The sequence below is a fragment of the Onychomys torridus genome, chromosome 23 (assembly GCF_903995425.1).
Source record: "Onychomys torridus chromosome 23, mOncTor1.1, whole genome shotgun sequence".
Lineage (NCBI taxonomy): Eukaryota > Metazoa > Chordata > Mammalia > Rodentia > Cricetidae > Onychomys > Onychomys torridus.
In genome coordinates, this window is record NC_050465.1 from 58,219,437 (window position 1) to 58,236,208 (window position 16,772).

Consider the following 16,772-nt stretch of genomic DNA (forward strand, 5'->3'; position numbering starts at 1 on the left):
GGCTAGGGCAGGAGAGGCGGGGACCAGGGTGTTTGGTTTTCAAACCCTAAACCAGGCTGTTCCAAAACTCCCCACCCCAAAGCACGCAGAAAGCCAGCACTTCATCCATCCCATTACACTGGTCTCTGATGAGGAGGCCTTGACTCTCCTCAGGCCCTGGGCTGTGCTCCAGGCTCTAGGGCCACCCTGCTATAAATAGCCCCTAGGGCTTCATCTGCTACAGATCCACAGCCACTCTTGAAGGAAGCCACCACAGCTGCTTTGAACAACTGGAAGCCACAACTTAGCCAAGGCTTACGGTGCAGCCAAGACCAGGGCCAGGCGCAAGCAAGGAGCTGGAGGGAGACATTGGGCCATGTGAGAAAGGAACTGGAGAGCCAAGCTGAGCTGGGAGCCTCCAAAGGCCCAGGGCAAAGGATGCCCGAGACCCAGAGACCAGGCTCTCAGTTTGGTTCCCCACCACCCTCCGGCCAAGGTTATAACACTCCACATTCCTGACTCCCGCCTGGAAGATAAATACTTGGCCCAAACAGAGTCTGGCCCTGCCGCCATCAGAGGTGATAAGAAAGGTCCAGGCACTCTGCAGCAGGGTGGCTGGGGCAGAGATGCACAGGGGAAGCTGTCCTGGGCAGGGGACAGGGACCAACAGCTGGACAGTCACCCCTTGATGAATCACAGGGCTGGGCTGCACTCGTACCAACAGGGCTTCCTGTTTTCTGCAAGGTTTGGGGACACATGACACTTGCTGGCAGAAAGCAGGCTTGCACAGGGACTGTGGATGCACCGTGAGCACAGAACAGTAAAGAGGCAGCCAGGAGCAAACACACCCCTCCCGGTGTTCCAGCCTGCCCAGGTGGCTCCCTATGACACACACAGCAGGGTAAGTTGAGGTTTGGAGTCAGCTCTGCACCTTGCTCATGGCCGACATTCCCTTGTGGGTTAAACTTTCACAGAGGCTGTGTTCTAGGCACCTGGGAGCAGAAGTAGAGAGGTCCAAGCCTCACCCTCATTCTGGACAGAGAGATCATTGTCAGTCCACCCTGCAGGACGCACAGTGGCTTAGTCTCATGGACTCGTTGGTAAAATGGGGGCCACACAGGGCTCTGCAATCTTTTTACCTGCCCCACTTGGGAGTCCCTGGGGAAGGTTTATTTTAAAAAGGAAAATAAATTCTCTGCCTGCCTGGAATCTCATTCTTTTCCCCCTCTAGGGAATCTCAAAATTCTTAACTTCCTACGAGCTCCTCCCAAGACGGACCAATAATAGAACTTTTGATCCAACAAACATGACTCTCCTTTGCAGAAAGGCCTCCATGAGAGGGGATTCCATAGCGCCCCCACCTCCCAAACAGCGTCTTTCCTCACTGTCAGGATGTTCCTCCTCATATCTAACCCTCATCCTTCCGGCTCAGGGCACCAACTCTTTTTTCCTTGGTCCCTCCCTGCAGGCGGGAGCTGACCGTAACTCAGGCGTTCCTGAGCAGCAGCCCGGGGGCTGCGCAATTTGCCACCTTTGGCTCCCCACAGCATATCCACGCAGCAAGAGTTATGGGAACCTTGGGTCTCTGGTAGGGCTTGTTTGCAACTGGAAGCTGGGAGAAATCCTGCTTTCCCTTCAGGAGTAAACAAAACACCTCTGGACAGAAAAAAAAAATTATTCCTGAACCTAGGTCCCCAGGGTCCCAGCTGAGAAGAGGGTCCACCAGTGAATACCAGGGGTCGAGTGAGGCAGCCAGAGCCCAGCCCTTCATTCCTGCATCTCCTCAGGTTGAGGCCCCCCACACAGGCCCCTGCAGCCACACCTCTTCCTCCCCTCCCCCTTCCTGCCCACTACTTGGATTTTTCCAAAACAAAGTGCGACACAGCACACGTCTGCAGCCTCCACTGCACACCAGCTCCATCGGAGGAAACCGCCTGGAGAGGCCAGAGCAGGAAACACCCCACAAACAAGCCAGTTTCTCCTTCCCCCTGCCCAGCGCACAGAAGAGCCCCGGGCAACCAGGAGACCAGTACTGCAGCCCCGGGTCAACCCACCTATGACAGACGTCTGGAAGCCTGACGGCACGTTTCCATTTCTCTGCAGCAGGCAGGCCCTTCTGGGATCTGCTCTCCTGCTTGCCCTTCTTACACGCCTTTATTGAGACTCATTTTCTCCGTCCTCCAACCTCCAGACCAGGCACCACCCTGACCCACCCTGATACACAAGCACTTGCAGATTCGCTGATCCCACACCAACAAAGGTCTTTCCTGAAAACTAAAACAAGATACCATCAAACACAACTAAGTGGTCACCTCTTCCATATGACCAAGGTCAAACATGCCCTTGGGGTCATTAGCTCTTCTAGCCGTCTAACCACACTCCTTCTGGTTTGGCTATAGTTATGGACTCCATATGGCCCAGGCTAGGGATGCAGGGTCAGAAGTCCCAGGATGTAACTTCTAACCATGTCCAGAACATCAACTAAAAGTAATGATTCAGAGGCTACCATTCTCCCTTGGCCAAGGGTTAAGAGTCCTGGATGACACATATCCAGAGACTTTCAAGGGATACCTCAAGTTTCTATTTCCTCATCTGTAACATGGGGCCACAGCATCTGCCACACACCTTGTCATGAAGGCATACAACCTCCCAGCCTAGCTCCTGGCCCCGAAAAGAAATAATGGCAGCAAGACCAGCTGATATTTACTAAGCACCCTTCCTAGCTGGGAGTGCCTTGAGCTAGTTCATCCTTTGTCATAACACACAAAACTAAATTCCCAAAAGCATCCTGAGTACCAGTGATCCTCACGTACCTCCATGGAGCCTTCCCCCAACGTAGGAGTCCACACGGCCCCTGGACAGTTCCACTCCTTATTGCTGGGTCTATGGCGGCCCAGGAAGGTGCAGCAGTATCGGTGGGCCACCCTCGGGAGCTGCTACAGCTCAGCCCCTCCCTGCGGGGCCCTCCCTACCAGAAGCCAGGCAGCTGTCAGATGATAGGGCCTCGTGCCATCAACAGCTCCCCCTGTGCCAACCGCCAAAACCACTCCCTGTTCCTCTCCAGGCCTGCAGTGGACGGAGGGGCCAGCATGGGGTAAAGGGTAGAAAAGACCTGAGGAAGGTGAAGTGTCCTCTGTGAGGCCTGCCAGGGGTGTAGAGACAAGCCAGCCACAGCAGAGATCAGGGGCTCCTGTGCCCTAGCCAGAGTTCCTTCTGACTGAGGAGCTTGTCCCCTGGCCCCCCCTCATAAAACCGAAGACAAAATGAGCAAGGACCAGACAACCTCCTCCTTCCAGAATCCTGAATCAGAAGCAGAAAAGTCACACAGCATTCGCCATTTCCCAAGACTCCTGGCTCCAGGCAAGCACCCCGACAGTGTCTCCAGCACCTAGGGACACCTTAAGAGCCCAGGGCCCCTTTACAGAGCCTCGTTTCCCTCCACCCTTTCCAAGCCTGCCTTCCGCCAAGCCTAGCTCTCAGATCCGCCTCTCTGTTCCTCCCTTACCCAGAACTGCCATGGCATAGTGGTGAAGACCAGGGCCAAGCCCTAGCCCAGCAAGTGACTTCATGGGCCTTCTCTCTCCCCAACACTATAGTCAAGCCAGCCAGGCCCCCTTCAAGAGAGTCGCAAAGGTCGAAGGGCACTGCCCTCCCTTGCGAGCAGTCTTGGCCCCTGCCCTCCTTATACTCACCCCTTCCTGGAGGCTTTTTGGAGAGCTTCCACCCTTGCGGTCTCCTTCCCCCTGTAGGCAGAGGAGAGGCTGTCAGAGAAAGGTTCCAGAATTCCTACCTGCTGGGATCAGGGTGGATGGAGCACGAAAGGATAGCTGAAGGTAGGGGAGGGGGGCGCTTGTGTTACCTGAACACCTGTTTGTCCATTCAAAGGCCCAGTAGAGAAAGGTAAACCCTCTCCTTTGGGCCCACCCACTGTGGGACACTGTTATTCCATTGTGAAGAAAGCTAAGGCCCAGACATGCTCTCCCTCACCTGAAGTGCCACAGGTAGGGTCTCTGCCTCCAGCCCATGATTTCAAGCTGGCCTTTCCCATCCAACAACTCTTCCAGCCTCAGTTTCCCCCATTGCAGAGTCCCCCACATTCTTCTCATCCTCTCCCATCCAGCCTGGAGGAAACTCTCTGCTCATGTCGTCCAAAAGATTGGTGGGAAGTCTGCCCAGCTTTCCACTCCCATGCCCTCTTTGTGTGTGTGTGTGTGTGTGTGTGTGTGTGTAGATGCACATGCATGTGAATCACCTTCATAAACCTGTATTACTAAAGCAGACAGGTCCTGCCCCTTTCCTACCCTCTCAAGCAAGACTGGCATTTGAGACAGGATCTCTCACTAGCCTGGGACTTGTCCCCAAGGGTCCCGCTGTCTCTCCCTCCCCTGCCCTGTGGTTACAAGCATGTGCCACCCAACTGGGCTTTTTTCCCAGGTGGTTTCTGGGAATCGAACTTAGATGTTCAGGCTTGTACAGGCATTTGCCTGATTGAAGGTTACCCGGGGCCTCCTTTTTTTGTTTGTTTGTTTGTTTGTTTGTTTGTTTGTTTAAAGAGGTCTCACTGCATAGCCCAGGCTGACCTAAACCTAAGGGTAAGCCTCCTGGTCAGCCTTCTGGATGCCAGGTTTACAGGCCTGACACAGTTAGCATATTTCTTGCAGACAGGCTTCGTCCTTGATCTCCACAGCCCCACCCTGCTCCCTGTCTGTCGGCCTCACTCAGGCAGCCCACAGCTGCACACAGGTTCCAAGATCATCAGCACCCCTTCCTCCAGGCTCCAACCCCTCCCCCATCTCCAAACCCACCTTCCCGCAACCCGCTTCCAGCAGGGGCCTCCTCATTCTGGCCCTGCTGTCACTCACCACATCCACTACATTCTTGGGGACAGTCTCCGTGGTGATGGGCTAGGGACAAAAACAGGAAACAGTGAAACACTGAAACATGGAAATGCTGGCACAGCTGCCTTCTAGGCTGGCAGTCAGGGTGGTAGCAAGGACACAGTCCCAAGCTTCGAGACATCGCTTGGCTAGTCCCATGCTGGGGAAGCAGCCTTTGCGAAATGACACACAATCTTATTAGTCATGGTCATGGAGCCATCCAGTTCCACCCTCACCAAGGGCCCGCACTAGGTGTCTGCACAAGCCTCAGACCACTCAACAAATGAGGATACCAGGACAAAACACTCTTACTCCCAGCTAGCCAGGGCTTTCACCTCCACTGTGTCTAACCAGGATGAGAACCCATCGAGGCAGGGACCACCATGGCCTGCTAGGCCCAGCAAACAGACAGAAGTAACGGGAGAGGCCCAGGAGTATGGGCTCCTGGGGTCAGAGCCTGCCTGCCAAATACTGCCAAGTCCCAGCTCTCCAGTGGCCTGCTGGCCCTACCCTTGGTACCTCTGGTACACATACACACAAAGCACTCCACACTGTGCCTTCTCCTCTTCCTTGGTGGCTCCCCTCCTCTAGGAAGCTCTCATTATACCCCGTTATGGTACCCCATTGCCCCTCCCCTATCTGTGCCTTCCTAAAGGAATGGTCTTATTTGGCCCTATACATTCCTCAGTTAACTTGGGAGTTTGAGACTTGTTTTTAATATTTTATAATGTGCATGTGTGTATATCCATGTGTAGATTTGTTGACATGAATGCAGGTGCCCATATAGGCCAGTAGCATCAGATCTCTGGAACTGGATTCACAGGTGGTTGTAAGCCACTCCACAGGAATGCTGGGAACTGAACTCCGGTCTCCTACAGTGAGCAATGCATGCTCTTAACGGCTAAGTCATCTCTCCAGCCCTGATTTTGGATGCTGGGTCTACCTTCATCCAAGTAAGCATAGGGACATTTTGATCAGCTCAAGAGTGACTCCCTAATGCCAGGAACCAGGGGGACCAGAAATGGGCCAAACATGTACAGATGGACCATCCCAGCATCCTCCCTCCACCCCAGTCCACACAGGATCTTCATCCTAAAAGTGTCCAGAGGAGTAAAGGGGGTGGGGGTGGGGGGATAGGAGCTTCCAAGGCCAATCTCATCTCCTACCATCCCTAGAGTTCTGTCACTCCAAGAGAGGACTGTGACCACCAGAAAGGCTATTGGCACTGGGTGTCTCACCTATCTAGAACTTCTGAGTCATCACATGCTGTAGAGACCTGGAGTGTGTATCTCCAACAGAGTCCTGGATGGCTCTATGAGGAGACAGCCCAGCCCACACCATGACTCTGCTGTCAACAGGGTGAGCATAAGTAGGCTACCTGTCCTTGCACCCACCTACATGGCTGCCTGGGGTTGAGTGAATGGAATAAAGTCTCCCTATGAAGAAGGCCTGGCTACCCTCTCACTCTGGAGTTCCCCCACAACATGGAGGAGGCCCATCCCACCCCGCCCTACTCAGACCCGTGCCCAGCCTTCTCCAAGGCATAAAACTACAGGCCTCAGCAGAGTGGGAGAAATGCACCCTTCCTGCCAGGGGTCATCTGAGTGCTGTCCCCTCTGCCCCCACCCCTTTCCCTTGCCAGCTGGAGGCCAGCCACAGGCAAGAATCGCCAGCAGTCAGATGCCTTCAACACACTGTCCCACATGTCTCCTGAGGAGCTAAAAATTTCCAAACACCCAGATTGCCCTGCAGAGTTCATAACCTCAGCCCAGCATGCATGCATCCCTTCGACCCTAGTTCTCCAGGACTAACTACCAGCCCTAAACTACCTGAGAATGGAAAAATGCAGGGACTGGTCCTAGCTGGGCAGAGTCGCTAAGGCTGCCCCAAGCTCTCACACGGCGCAGTGGGGAAGCTCCCAGGGACCCTCCAGGGCAGGCGGAGACTCAGAAGTAGCAGCCTCAGAGAACTGTGGGGCATCGATTATACTTCAAGTGCAGGTCCCCCATGCAAACAGACAGACAGACGTACGCGCGCACGCGCGCGCACGCGCTTGCACACACACACACACACACACACACACACACACACACACACACACACACACGCTCTCTTTCTCACGCTCCCTGGTTGATTTTTAGTCTTAGAAAAAAAAAGGCGTTTGTTTATTTTATGTGTATGTGTCTGAGTGTACGTATGTGTACCACTTGTGTACAACTTCCTGTAAACACTGGAAGAGGACATCAGATCACCTAGAACTGGGGTTACTAGTCACCTGACGTGGGTGCTGGGAATTGAACCAGGTCCACTGCAGGAGCACCTGTGCTCTCAACTGTTATGCCATCTCTCTAATCTCTGATTTTTTTTTTTTCTTAGAACATATTGCTCTCCAACACTCTATTTTATATTTACCAACATTCTTTAGAGCTTGTCTCTCACTGAAATATGAGCTATGCCCACACTGAGCATAGAACAGTGTCTGGCACACTGTGGGCCCTGGGGAAACATCTGTGGAATGAACAGTCTCCTTGCTCCCTTCTCTGATACCCTAATCATACTCCGAATTGACTAACAATACAGCAGCAGCCCAGGTCCTCTGGACATGTGAAAGCCTTTACCTTCATCTTTGTTTAGTTTTAGATCAGGACCTTTCTAAATCACATGTATGCATGCATGCATGCATGCATACACACATGAATGGGTGCACGCATGCACACACATGCACACTACATCCTCACATGCCACTCTCAAAACAAGTGCTACTAGAGGGCCTTGAAACATCACCTCCTCCTGCCCCTTGACCCACAGACCGGAACTGAGGTATAGGTGGAAGACCTGCCAGTATCTTGAATAAGATGCAAGGCAAGACCAAGTTGCTCCAGGCCTGCAGAGCCCAGTGCCAAATTCATTTCACTGCCCCTCTTCCTGGGGTCAGCTGACATCTCAAGGTCAGCTACATTAGGTTAGTACGCATGGAATCTAAGCAAGGACAAAGCTGGCTTCACACAGGAGTCCCTAACCCCTGTCAGCCCAGGTCTAGAAATTGAAAGCAGCACCCCACACACACCTGTCTTGCATTCTGCACAGTATCTCTGTCCCTGAGAGGCCATGTCTCCTCACATTTGGCACCTGACCTGCCTCCACTGTCTCCCCCTAGTGCCGGTCATGATCTAGAGATACCTTTTCCCAAGGCTAAAGCAACAATAACAGCTTGATGTGCAACAGACTGGGGACCAGGCTCTGTGGGTTTTCATCCCAGCTCTCACGGAATCCTGGGGAGAACGTGTCACTCATCTCACAGATGAGGTGAGTGAACAATGCCCAGAGGAAGAGAGCTGGCATGTGAACTGCCCTCGTGTCCTCACGGGCTCCCTCCGTCTCTCACTCCCTTTGTGTGTGTAGAGGTGTGCGTACACTTGAGTGCGGATATGTGGAAACCAGAAAGTAACATCATGTATCTCCCTCTATTGCGCTCCACCTTACTGACTTGGCTACTCTAGATGTCCAGCAAGCCCCAGGGCTCTTCCCATCACTACCCAGTGCTCGAATTACAGGCAAGCACCACTGTACCTGGTTCTCCGTGGTGCTGGGATTGAACTGGCGTCTGCATGCTTGCAAGGCAAGCACTCTTGCCTACTGAGCCATCTTCCTAGCCCCTTTCAGCAGAGACCCCCACTTCTGGGACCCTAAAGGCTAGCTACAGCAGATCCTCGCCTAAGGTCACCACTAAGAACAGACTACTTCCCTGCACTTTCCTAGGAAGACTGGGAAATGGGAAAGACTGCGGTGGGCGGTGGGAGAGAGCAGAGGACTTCCTGAATTTGCTGTGAACCACAGGGTGGGTAAGGAAAATGCACATCCTTTCTTCAATCCGCCCCCGCCCCCCAGACAGACACACATGCCCACTCCCTCCCTGTGTACATGCTGACTGATTGAAGGTGAGCCTGTCCTGGAAGACTGGAAGGCTGGGATACCCGCCTGCGGATCACATGGTACAATGCACTGGTAGCCTGCAGGGAGGCTGCATAGGGGTGGGGGGGGGTGTATCTGTGGGCTGCTGTATAGAGGAAGGAAACACTGGGCCTTGGGGATGCCCCAGCCTTAGCCCAGGGCTCGGGGGCAAGAGGGGGGGTACAGAATGCAGACTCAGCCTCCAGTGGAACATTCTGTCCAGAACTCTTCAAACCCTCAGCTCTAGCCTGCCAGCTCCCTCTGCTCTTGTCCCAAGGGAAGTCTGGAATCTGGGCAGTTAGGGAGCCAAAAAGACCCCGTGACATCACATCTGCCACCACGCTGATGATCTGTGAGGTCACCCAACAAGCACTACCTATCTTGGGAGGGCAAGGGCCTGGGAGCTAGTGGGGACAGCCAGAAGGGGCTGGAATTGCTCAGCTCCAGGGCCCAGGGGAAACTAATCTGGGCCCACTTCTTCCCAAAATAGAACCATAAGTAGATATGGGGTCGGGTGCAGAGAGGCGGGGGACAGGGCATGGCATTTGGGGATATTTAACAGAGTATGGCAGTGGGGAGCTGTGTTGCATATTGGAGGCCCAGCCTCGCAACACCCCATGAGGGCATCTTCTCAAGAGTAATAATAACAATGTCAACCCACAGGCAGCAGCGGTGGCAGAGGAAGCCAGAGCCTCCACTCTAGAAGCCAGCTTTGGGTCAACTGTTTGCCCAGGCCTTGGAGAAGGAGCATTTGGCTCCTCTTCTGGCAGTTTCCAGGTCTGCCCTCCAAATCTGTGTCCTGCTCTGCTCCACTCTGAAAGCACTGAGAAGCGACAGGGGTGGGCACCGGAACAGCTGGGGCTGAAGAAGCAGGACACAAGGGCAGGCAAGAGGCCCAGGTGGCAGGAACGCTGACCTAAATGTTCAGGTTAGGCGGCTGCCAAGGCCACAGCCTCTCTCAAGACACACTCAGGCCATCATGGGAAAAGAACAGGCTCTTGGTGATTAAGTGGAAAGCTATGTCTGACTTCCGCACCCCCAGAGGAGCGCCGAGCAAGTCTGTTCCTGTCCTCAGCCCCTCCTCCCTGAGGGGCCCTATAGTATGGGCTAAGGACATCCTCACCAGCCACACCTCAGGGCCAGGCAAGAGTACTGAGTCCCTTTGAGCACACCCAGGGGGCCAGGTCTGGCATAAGGCTGTGCCTCCACATCCTTGGGCTAATCTGGCCCAGGGCCCATGAAACCCCTGCTTCATGTCTACCCCAGTCCCTTCCACCTGCCATCGCATGGCCACCTCTTCCTGCCAAGCCACCCCCAGTTGGCAGCAGACTCCTACTCTAAAAGCCTGCTTTGGGTCAATTGCCTGTTCAAGGACCCATAATGGCCCTTAGTGCTTAGCACTCAAGGTCCTGTTCTCCACCCAAGCCATGAACTCCTCTAAGCCTGGTCCCTCCCTCTCTAGCCCCAGAGTCAAAAGTTGGCCCTCTTCCCTGTCCCCCGCCTGCCCCTCCTCTCCAGTAGAGTACATTCCCACCTCCATCTTACAACACTCCCCACCTGCCAACTGGGGTCACCAAGTGGGTGTCTAGACCCAAGTAATACACAAGGTGTCCTCTCCTCACAGCAAGAGCAGGCTAGCCAACATTTATACTATATTTGTTTACCTGCTTCTTCAATTTGTACCAAGGCATAGGTTCTAGTCCTAGCACCTTCTAGAACCCTCTCTACTCCTTCCTCCAAACCAGCCCTGCCAAAAGAGGCAAGCTCTCCACGGCACTGCACAAGTGGGTTCACTTGTTCCCCTGATCCCCAAGGCTCCCCCTAGTGAGAGCCTAGAGTCAGGCACTGATGCATTCTATGGTATGGTTTCCCCCTGCCTTGCCTCCTCACCTGGCAACCCTGTGTACCCTGGCCTGGCAGCCCAGCCTAGGCTTATACCACTTGGACACAGTTCTGCCCCAAACATCAGGCTGCTGAGGGCAGGATCCTGCATCCTACTGAGCCTCTTCTAGTAGTGATCAAAAGAGGCTTTGACCTCTGTCTGACCTCTGGGGACCATGACCCTTGCCTGCCCTGAGTAAAGACAGGATCTGAGTGGGCCTGAGGAGGCTCGTAGCTGGCACCCCACACCCAATAGGTGTCAGTGATTAGTGAGGGGTTCCAGCAGCAGACATCAGCCGATCAGCCCAGCAGCCGGTTGGGCCATGTTTGATGTTTGAAACCTCTTCCTGGCTCTCAAACCCACCTTCCTCCAGACAACCTCCACCCCCTAAGTGCTGCTTTGGGAAGCAACAGAAAACAAGCCCAAGCCTCCTAAGCAAGGCCTCAGGCACCTGACCCTTCTGGACTATGCACCCCTCCGCTGTGCCTGACTGAGCGGCACAACCACCTCCCCTGTCTAGGGTCTTCTGGAAGCTCAGGCCCACAGGTTCCCCACCTTTGGAAGTCAGCCTCAGATCAACCTTCCCTCCTGGCATGGCTCCATTTTCCAGACTTTTCTAAAGGTGGCCACCCATGCCCCTCTCAGCATCCTGGGATTAAATCCATCACACCCACAAAGCATTTCCCTATCACAGTCCTTGATGGAGGAGATGAGATCTGCAAGCCAGTCCTCCAGTTTTCCCAGACCTCCTCTTCCTCCCCCTCCTTCTCCTTCTCCTCCTCCTCCTCCTCCTCTTTTTCCCCTTCCTCCTCTTCTTCCTCCTCCTCTTTTCTGGTGGTTATTTAAAAACAAAAACAAAAACAAAACAAACAAACAAAAAAAAAAACAGGATCTCACCAGGCAGTGGTGGCGCACACCTTTAATCCTAGCACTCAAGAGGCAGAGGTAGGCACGTCTCTGTGAGTTCGAGGCCAGCCTGGACTACAGAGTGAGTTCCAGGAAAGGTGCCAAAACCACACAGAGAAACCCTGTCTCAAAGAGAAAAAAAAAAAACAAACAAACCAGGATCTCACCATAGACCAGGCTGGCCTTAAACTCTATAGAGCTAAGAATGACTTTGAACCTCTGAACTTCTTGCTTTCACCTCCTGAGTACCGGAATTACAGGCATGTATCACCATGCCCAGTTTCATACCATCCTCTTCTAACAGGAGGCAGCCAGATGCCTGCTGCTTCAGACCCTATGATGGGGGTCCTTTATATAGCACTATAAAATCTTGGGGTCCAGGCTGGAGAGATAGCTCGGTCATTACGAGCAGTCACTGGTCACTGCTTGTGGAGTTTAACTGAATGAGAATGGCCCTGTAAGCACATATATTTGAACGTTCAGTCCACAGTTGGTGGAACTGTTTGCGAAAGGTGAGGATGTGTGACCTTTTTGGAGATGTGTGACTGGGGGTGGGCTTTGAGGTGTAAAAGCCAAGTCATTCCCAGTTAGTAAGTTCCCTCCTTCCTCTTCCTCCCTCCTCTTCCTCTTCCTCCACCTTCTTCACCCTCCTTCTTCTTCTCTCTCTCTCTCTCTCTCTCTCTGCCTTGTGCTTGTAGAACAGATCTAAGCTCTCAGGTACTACTCCAGCGCCATGCCTTCCTGCCTGCCACCACGCTTCCTTCCGTGATGGCCATGGACTCGAGCCCTCTGGAACCGTAGCCCTAATTAAATGCTTTCTTTAATAAGTTGCCTTTGGTCATAGTGTTTGGTCAGGTCAGTAGAAAAGCCGCTAAGATACTGCTCTTCCAGAGGACTAGAATTCAGCTCCTATCGCCCACATCCAGCAGCTCAAAATCACCTGCAACCTTAGCTCTGAGGCATAGAGTGCCCTCTTCTGGCCTGTCAGGCACCAGTACATACATATGCACATACACATAAAGACATACAGACATACATGACATACATACATACATACATACATACAAACATACATACATACATACATATAAATAAATAAAAATAATCTTAAAAAATAATCTTGAGATCTATTTAAGACCTGAAAGCTTCAGCAGAGGAGAACACCACTGGGCTGGAAATGTGGCTTGGTAATGCTTACCTCACATGCACAAGACACTTGGCTCTCCAACGTGTAAAAAAGTAAGTAAACCAACTTAGAAAAGAACTCTACACATAAGCACAGTGGCTGTCACAGACTCTGTGTGCAGAGCCATGGGTTGGTGCAATTAAGGAATGGTTGAACAGATGACAGATCCTCTCTTAGTACCTTAGCCCATCAGCCAACAGACATAAGGGACCATGAGAAACTCAAATCAGGCACCTGGATAGCCCCAAGGATCAGATCGGGGTATCCTTCTAAGCCCACCCCCCTACTACCAGCTTTGAGCCTGTGAGCAAGGCAGTCTGCCTTCCTGAGCCCTGATCTAACCACTATACACAGCCCCACTTGCTTCTCCAAGATGAACACAGGCTGCCCAGGTGCCCATATGGGTCACAAGCCTCCCCCGTTGCCCTAAGCCATGGAAAAGGCTTTGAAAACTGCAGGTGCTGTACAGGTGACAGTGACATTTGTCACAGTTAGTGGCTAAGAGAAGAGCTCTGGTGTAGGCTGATGGATGAGGGAAAGCTCACTGTCACTCCCATCCATCTTGTGGCCTCAAGTCCCACCTCAGCCACACTGAAGTAAGGCACAGCATCTCCTTCCTGGGTCCACATCCAAAAGTACACAAAGTGCAAGCATTTCACTGCTGCCATTACAGGGGCCCCCTCCCCCTCAGGGCAGTCCCAAGATCCCAGTGGATGCCCAACACGACAGCTAGAATAAAATCCTCTACATGTGTGGAGAACCGTCTCCTCATACAAAGGAAGCGGCTCATGGCTTTCCCTGAGCCCTGCCTGATTGGCCAGCTTTGAAATTCTTGTACTGTGGAGATGCTATTCGGTCAAATAACAGTGACTTTGAATCCAACACTATGACACCGTGATAGTCCATCCAGCTTACTGACTCAGAGGCAAACAGCACATTCAGCATGTACTCGCTGGGCATGAGTGGACAGACATCGCCAGGTTCCGTCACACTACTCAAAACAGCACACAATTTAAAGTGGATGAATTGTCTATTTCTGTAATTTTCCACTTAATGTTTTTGGACCTCAGTTGACATCAGGTAACTGAAACCCAGGAAAGTAAAAGCTCAAATTGGGAGACTGCTGTGTTATTATTGCAGGTGAAACCACAAGCCCTGAAATATTCCGACTCCCCTGCTCACCCCAACCTGACCTCCAGGTCACTCTAGAGGACATTCCAACCCCCTGCTGTGAGGCTAACAATGGCAGGGGAAGCTGTGTCTCCAGTTACCCAGGTGTCCAGGGCACTGGCCCTTGTGTGCAGACAGCCTAGCCTCAGCTGCCTTGATGGCCATCCCACCCGGGTCTCTGGGTGCCAGCTCTCACGTACAGAGGTGCTGACATGAGGTGTCTTAGTGGGCAATTCATTCGGCAATCATCACCGGGAAATTCCTCCAGCTCTAATTTTTCAGGACCTGAGAACGGTTGCTTGAGCTCTTTACAAGAATCAGAAATGTCTGACAGGCCTCCTAACTCTGTCCTGCTCCCTAGAACCCCATGGGGAGCAGGGGGGGGCGGGGGTGACACGGGACAACCCCCGGCCTCCTCTACCCACTCCCTTGGGCAACATCTGTTGAGTAAGATGAAAACATGAGTTGAAGATTAAACCACTTGGCGCTAGCTGGCCTGGGCACCGGCTGGGAAATATGTCTGGCCAGCAGGGACTGAGGCTGGGCAGAAAATCTGGGGCTGAATCAGGGGAAGGGTGGTGAGGATTCACCCAAGGTCAGTTTGAAAAAAAAAAAAAAAGTTAGCGGAAGCAGAAACAAGCCAAGGCCAGAACACGCCACAGACAGACAGATGTACAGGGCACACCAAGTTGGGGAACGGGAATAAGGCAAGCCAGACAGCGGGCTGCAGGGGCTGGAAGGCTGGCAGTAGAAGGGAAGGGAAATCCTGAACCCACCCTTTCCTCCCTCTTATGAGCCTGCTCAAAGCACTCGCCTCACCCACGGTGAGGAAGCAGGTGCTGCGTGTGCCTAGGGGAGCCAAACTTTCTCCTTGTTTCTCCTGGGACACTTTCCCACTGGCAGGGCAGCACAAGCGTGGGGGGCCTCCCATTCAATGCAGCGGCTTGCCCCAGACCACCCTCTCCCCCTCCCCATTTACAGAACTCACCACAGGCATCAGGGAACACAGGGCCACAGCAGTACCCATCTGCCCCACTCCCCAGCTATCACAGTCCCATTTTGTGCTCAGTGCACGTGTATGAATGAATGGCTACTGAATACGAGAAAGATTAAAATGTCCCTGTCCTGGAACTCACATGCTGGGGTGGGTGGAGCCCCTCAGTCAAGATAAAGATAAATAAGCAAGGTGCAGAGTGTGTGAGAGGCCATGAGCACCACGGAGCAAGGGAAGGAGATTCCTGTGGAAAGGGAAATGCTGGCATACGAGAAGAGCTTGCAGGTGTGTCTGTGGGAAGAACATTCGAGGCTGAAGGAGCAGAAGGACCTATGGCCCTGAGGTAGCATGCTGTCTGATGTGTTTAAGGATCAGCAAGGCAAAGGCCGGGAGCTACAACATTGTGAGGAAAAGAGAGAGAAATTGAAAGAGGAAGGCCTCTGTGAAAGAAGCTAAGGGTTTGCTCCAAGTGATGGGACAGAGCTCAGCGGCTCTGGAACACGTACTAGGTGGATTAATGAGTTGGGTGTTTTATTCTTTGGACAACTTCATGAAGCAGGTACTATTACTAGCCCCTATTCTGAAGAAGGGCAGCTAAAGAGAGAAGTGGGTAGGTGATGTGTTCAGGGTCACTCAGCTGAAGACAAGAAGTTGGGGAACAAGGAATGGGGAGGAATGAAGATCTGGGAATGGGGTACCGGGACCCAGGGAAGGGAGTGGAACTCACTCATCCTTTCTTACTGCTGGGGAGGTGGGTTCTGAGGACCATCACCACCTCCAGGCCCCAGCCTCACCAGGAGATGGCTCATCCAAGTCCTGCAAGGCTACTAACCACTTGCAAGTGGGCACAAGACGGAATCAGGAAGAAGTCCAATTGGCACACACGCCCTTCCAAGGCAGACAGCCCTTCCAGCTCGTAACTGCAGGCCTCCAGCCGAAGCACCATCCTATGCCCTTCTGTCCTGACCTTGGACCTTGCCTCTGTAAACAAAGCTCATGAGCCAGAGGCTAGCCCCTGCCTCGTGGTCCCTAAACCCTGGACCCTCAGCCTTCCTGACCAGCCAAGGACATTCTGTTCTTAGCCCTAAGAGTAGTAGCTCAGTACATGTGACAAGAGTACTCTGTATTCTCTCCCTACCACCCTCCTCTCGTACATGGTGTGCCTTTGTGACCCAGGAGGGGTTTCTAGCCAGACCACTCCGGCCTTATTCACAGCCCCACCCCTACCCTGCTGTTGCTACTGGGTTCTGTGAAAGTAACACTCCACATCAGGAAGGCCCAGTGGGGCAGCTCAAATCCAGCAGAGGCTGGCTTAGGGAGCCAGGTCTCTGTAGCTGGTCTGGCCGAGGCCTGAGTATAGAGCAGAGTGGCATGGCTCTGAGGCAGCCAGGAATCTGAGAGCCCAAGTGTATCAGTTAGAAATCCAAGACGCAAAGAGAAAGACAGGACCAAGCTACAGTGACAAGCAAGATAGGGTTGGAGAAAAAGAAAACTAGATGGCCTGGCTGTGTGTCCCACATCTAGGCAGAGCAAGTGACTACGCTTTTTTGAAGGATACGAACAACCAGATTCAGACTCCCCTCAACACCATCTGATGTTCCACACCAGCCCAGCAGATCCGGTCCACATCAAGTCCCTGTGCATATTCCTCCTCTCTGTCTCTCTCTCTCTTACACACACACACACACACACACACACACACACACACACACACAAACACACACACACACACAAACACACACACACACACACACACACACACACACACACACACACACACACACAGGCACACACTCACAAATAAGAGTTATTCTGCAGTCCCAGACC

General features: G+C 52.9%; 1 protein-coding gene across 6 annotated transcripts in view; it reads right to left on the reverse strand.

The window, feature by feature from the left end:
* The window catches only part of Tns1 (tensin 1), a 224,726-nt gene that overhangs the window by 95,938 nt on the left and 112,016 nt on the right, over positions 1-16,772 (reverse strand). For all 6 annotated transcript variants that reach the window (XM_036172760.1, XM_036172759.1, XM_036172757.1 and 3 more), the window contains 2 exons: positions 4,842-4,883; positions 3,672-3,722 (listed from right to left, as the gene is read on the reverse strand). In XM_036172760.1, coding sequence (XP_036028653.1) covers positions 3,672-3,722; positions 4,842-4,883 — 93 coding nt within the window. The remainder of the gene's footprint in view (positions 1-3,671; positions 3,723-4,841; positions 4,884-16,772) is intronic.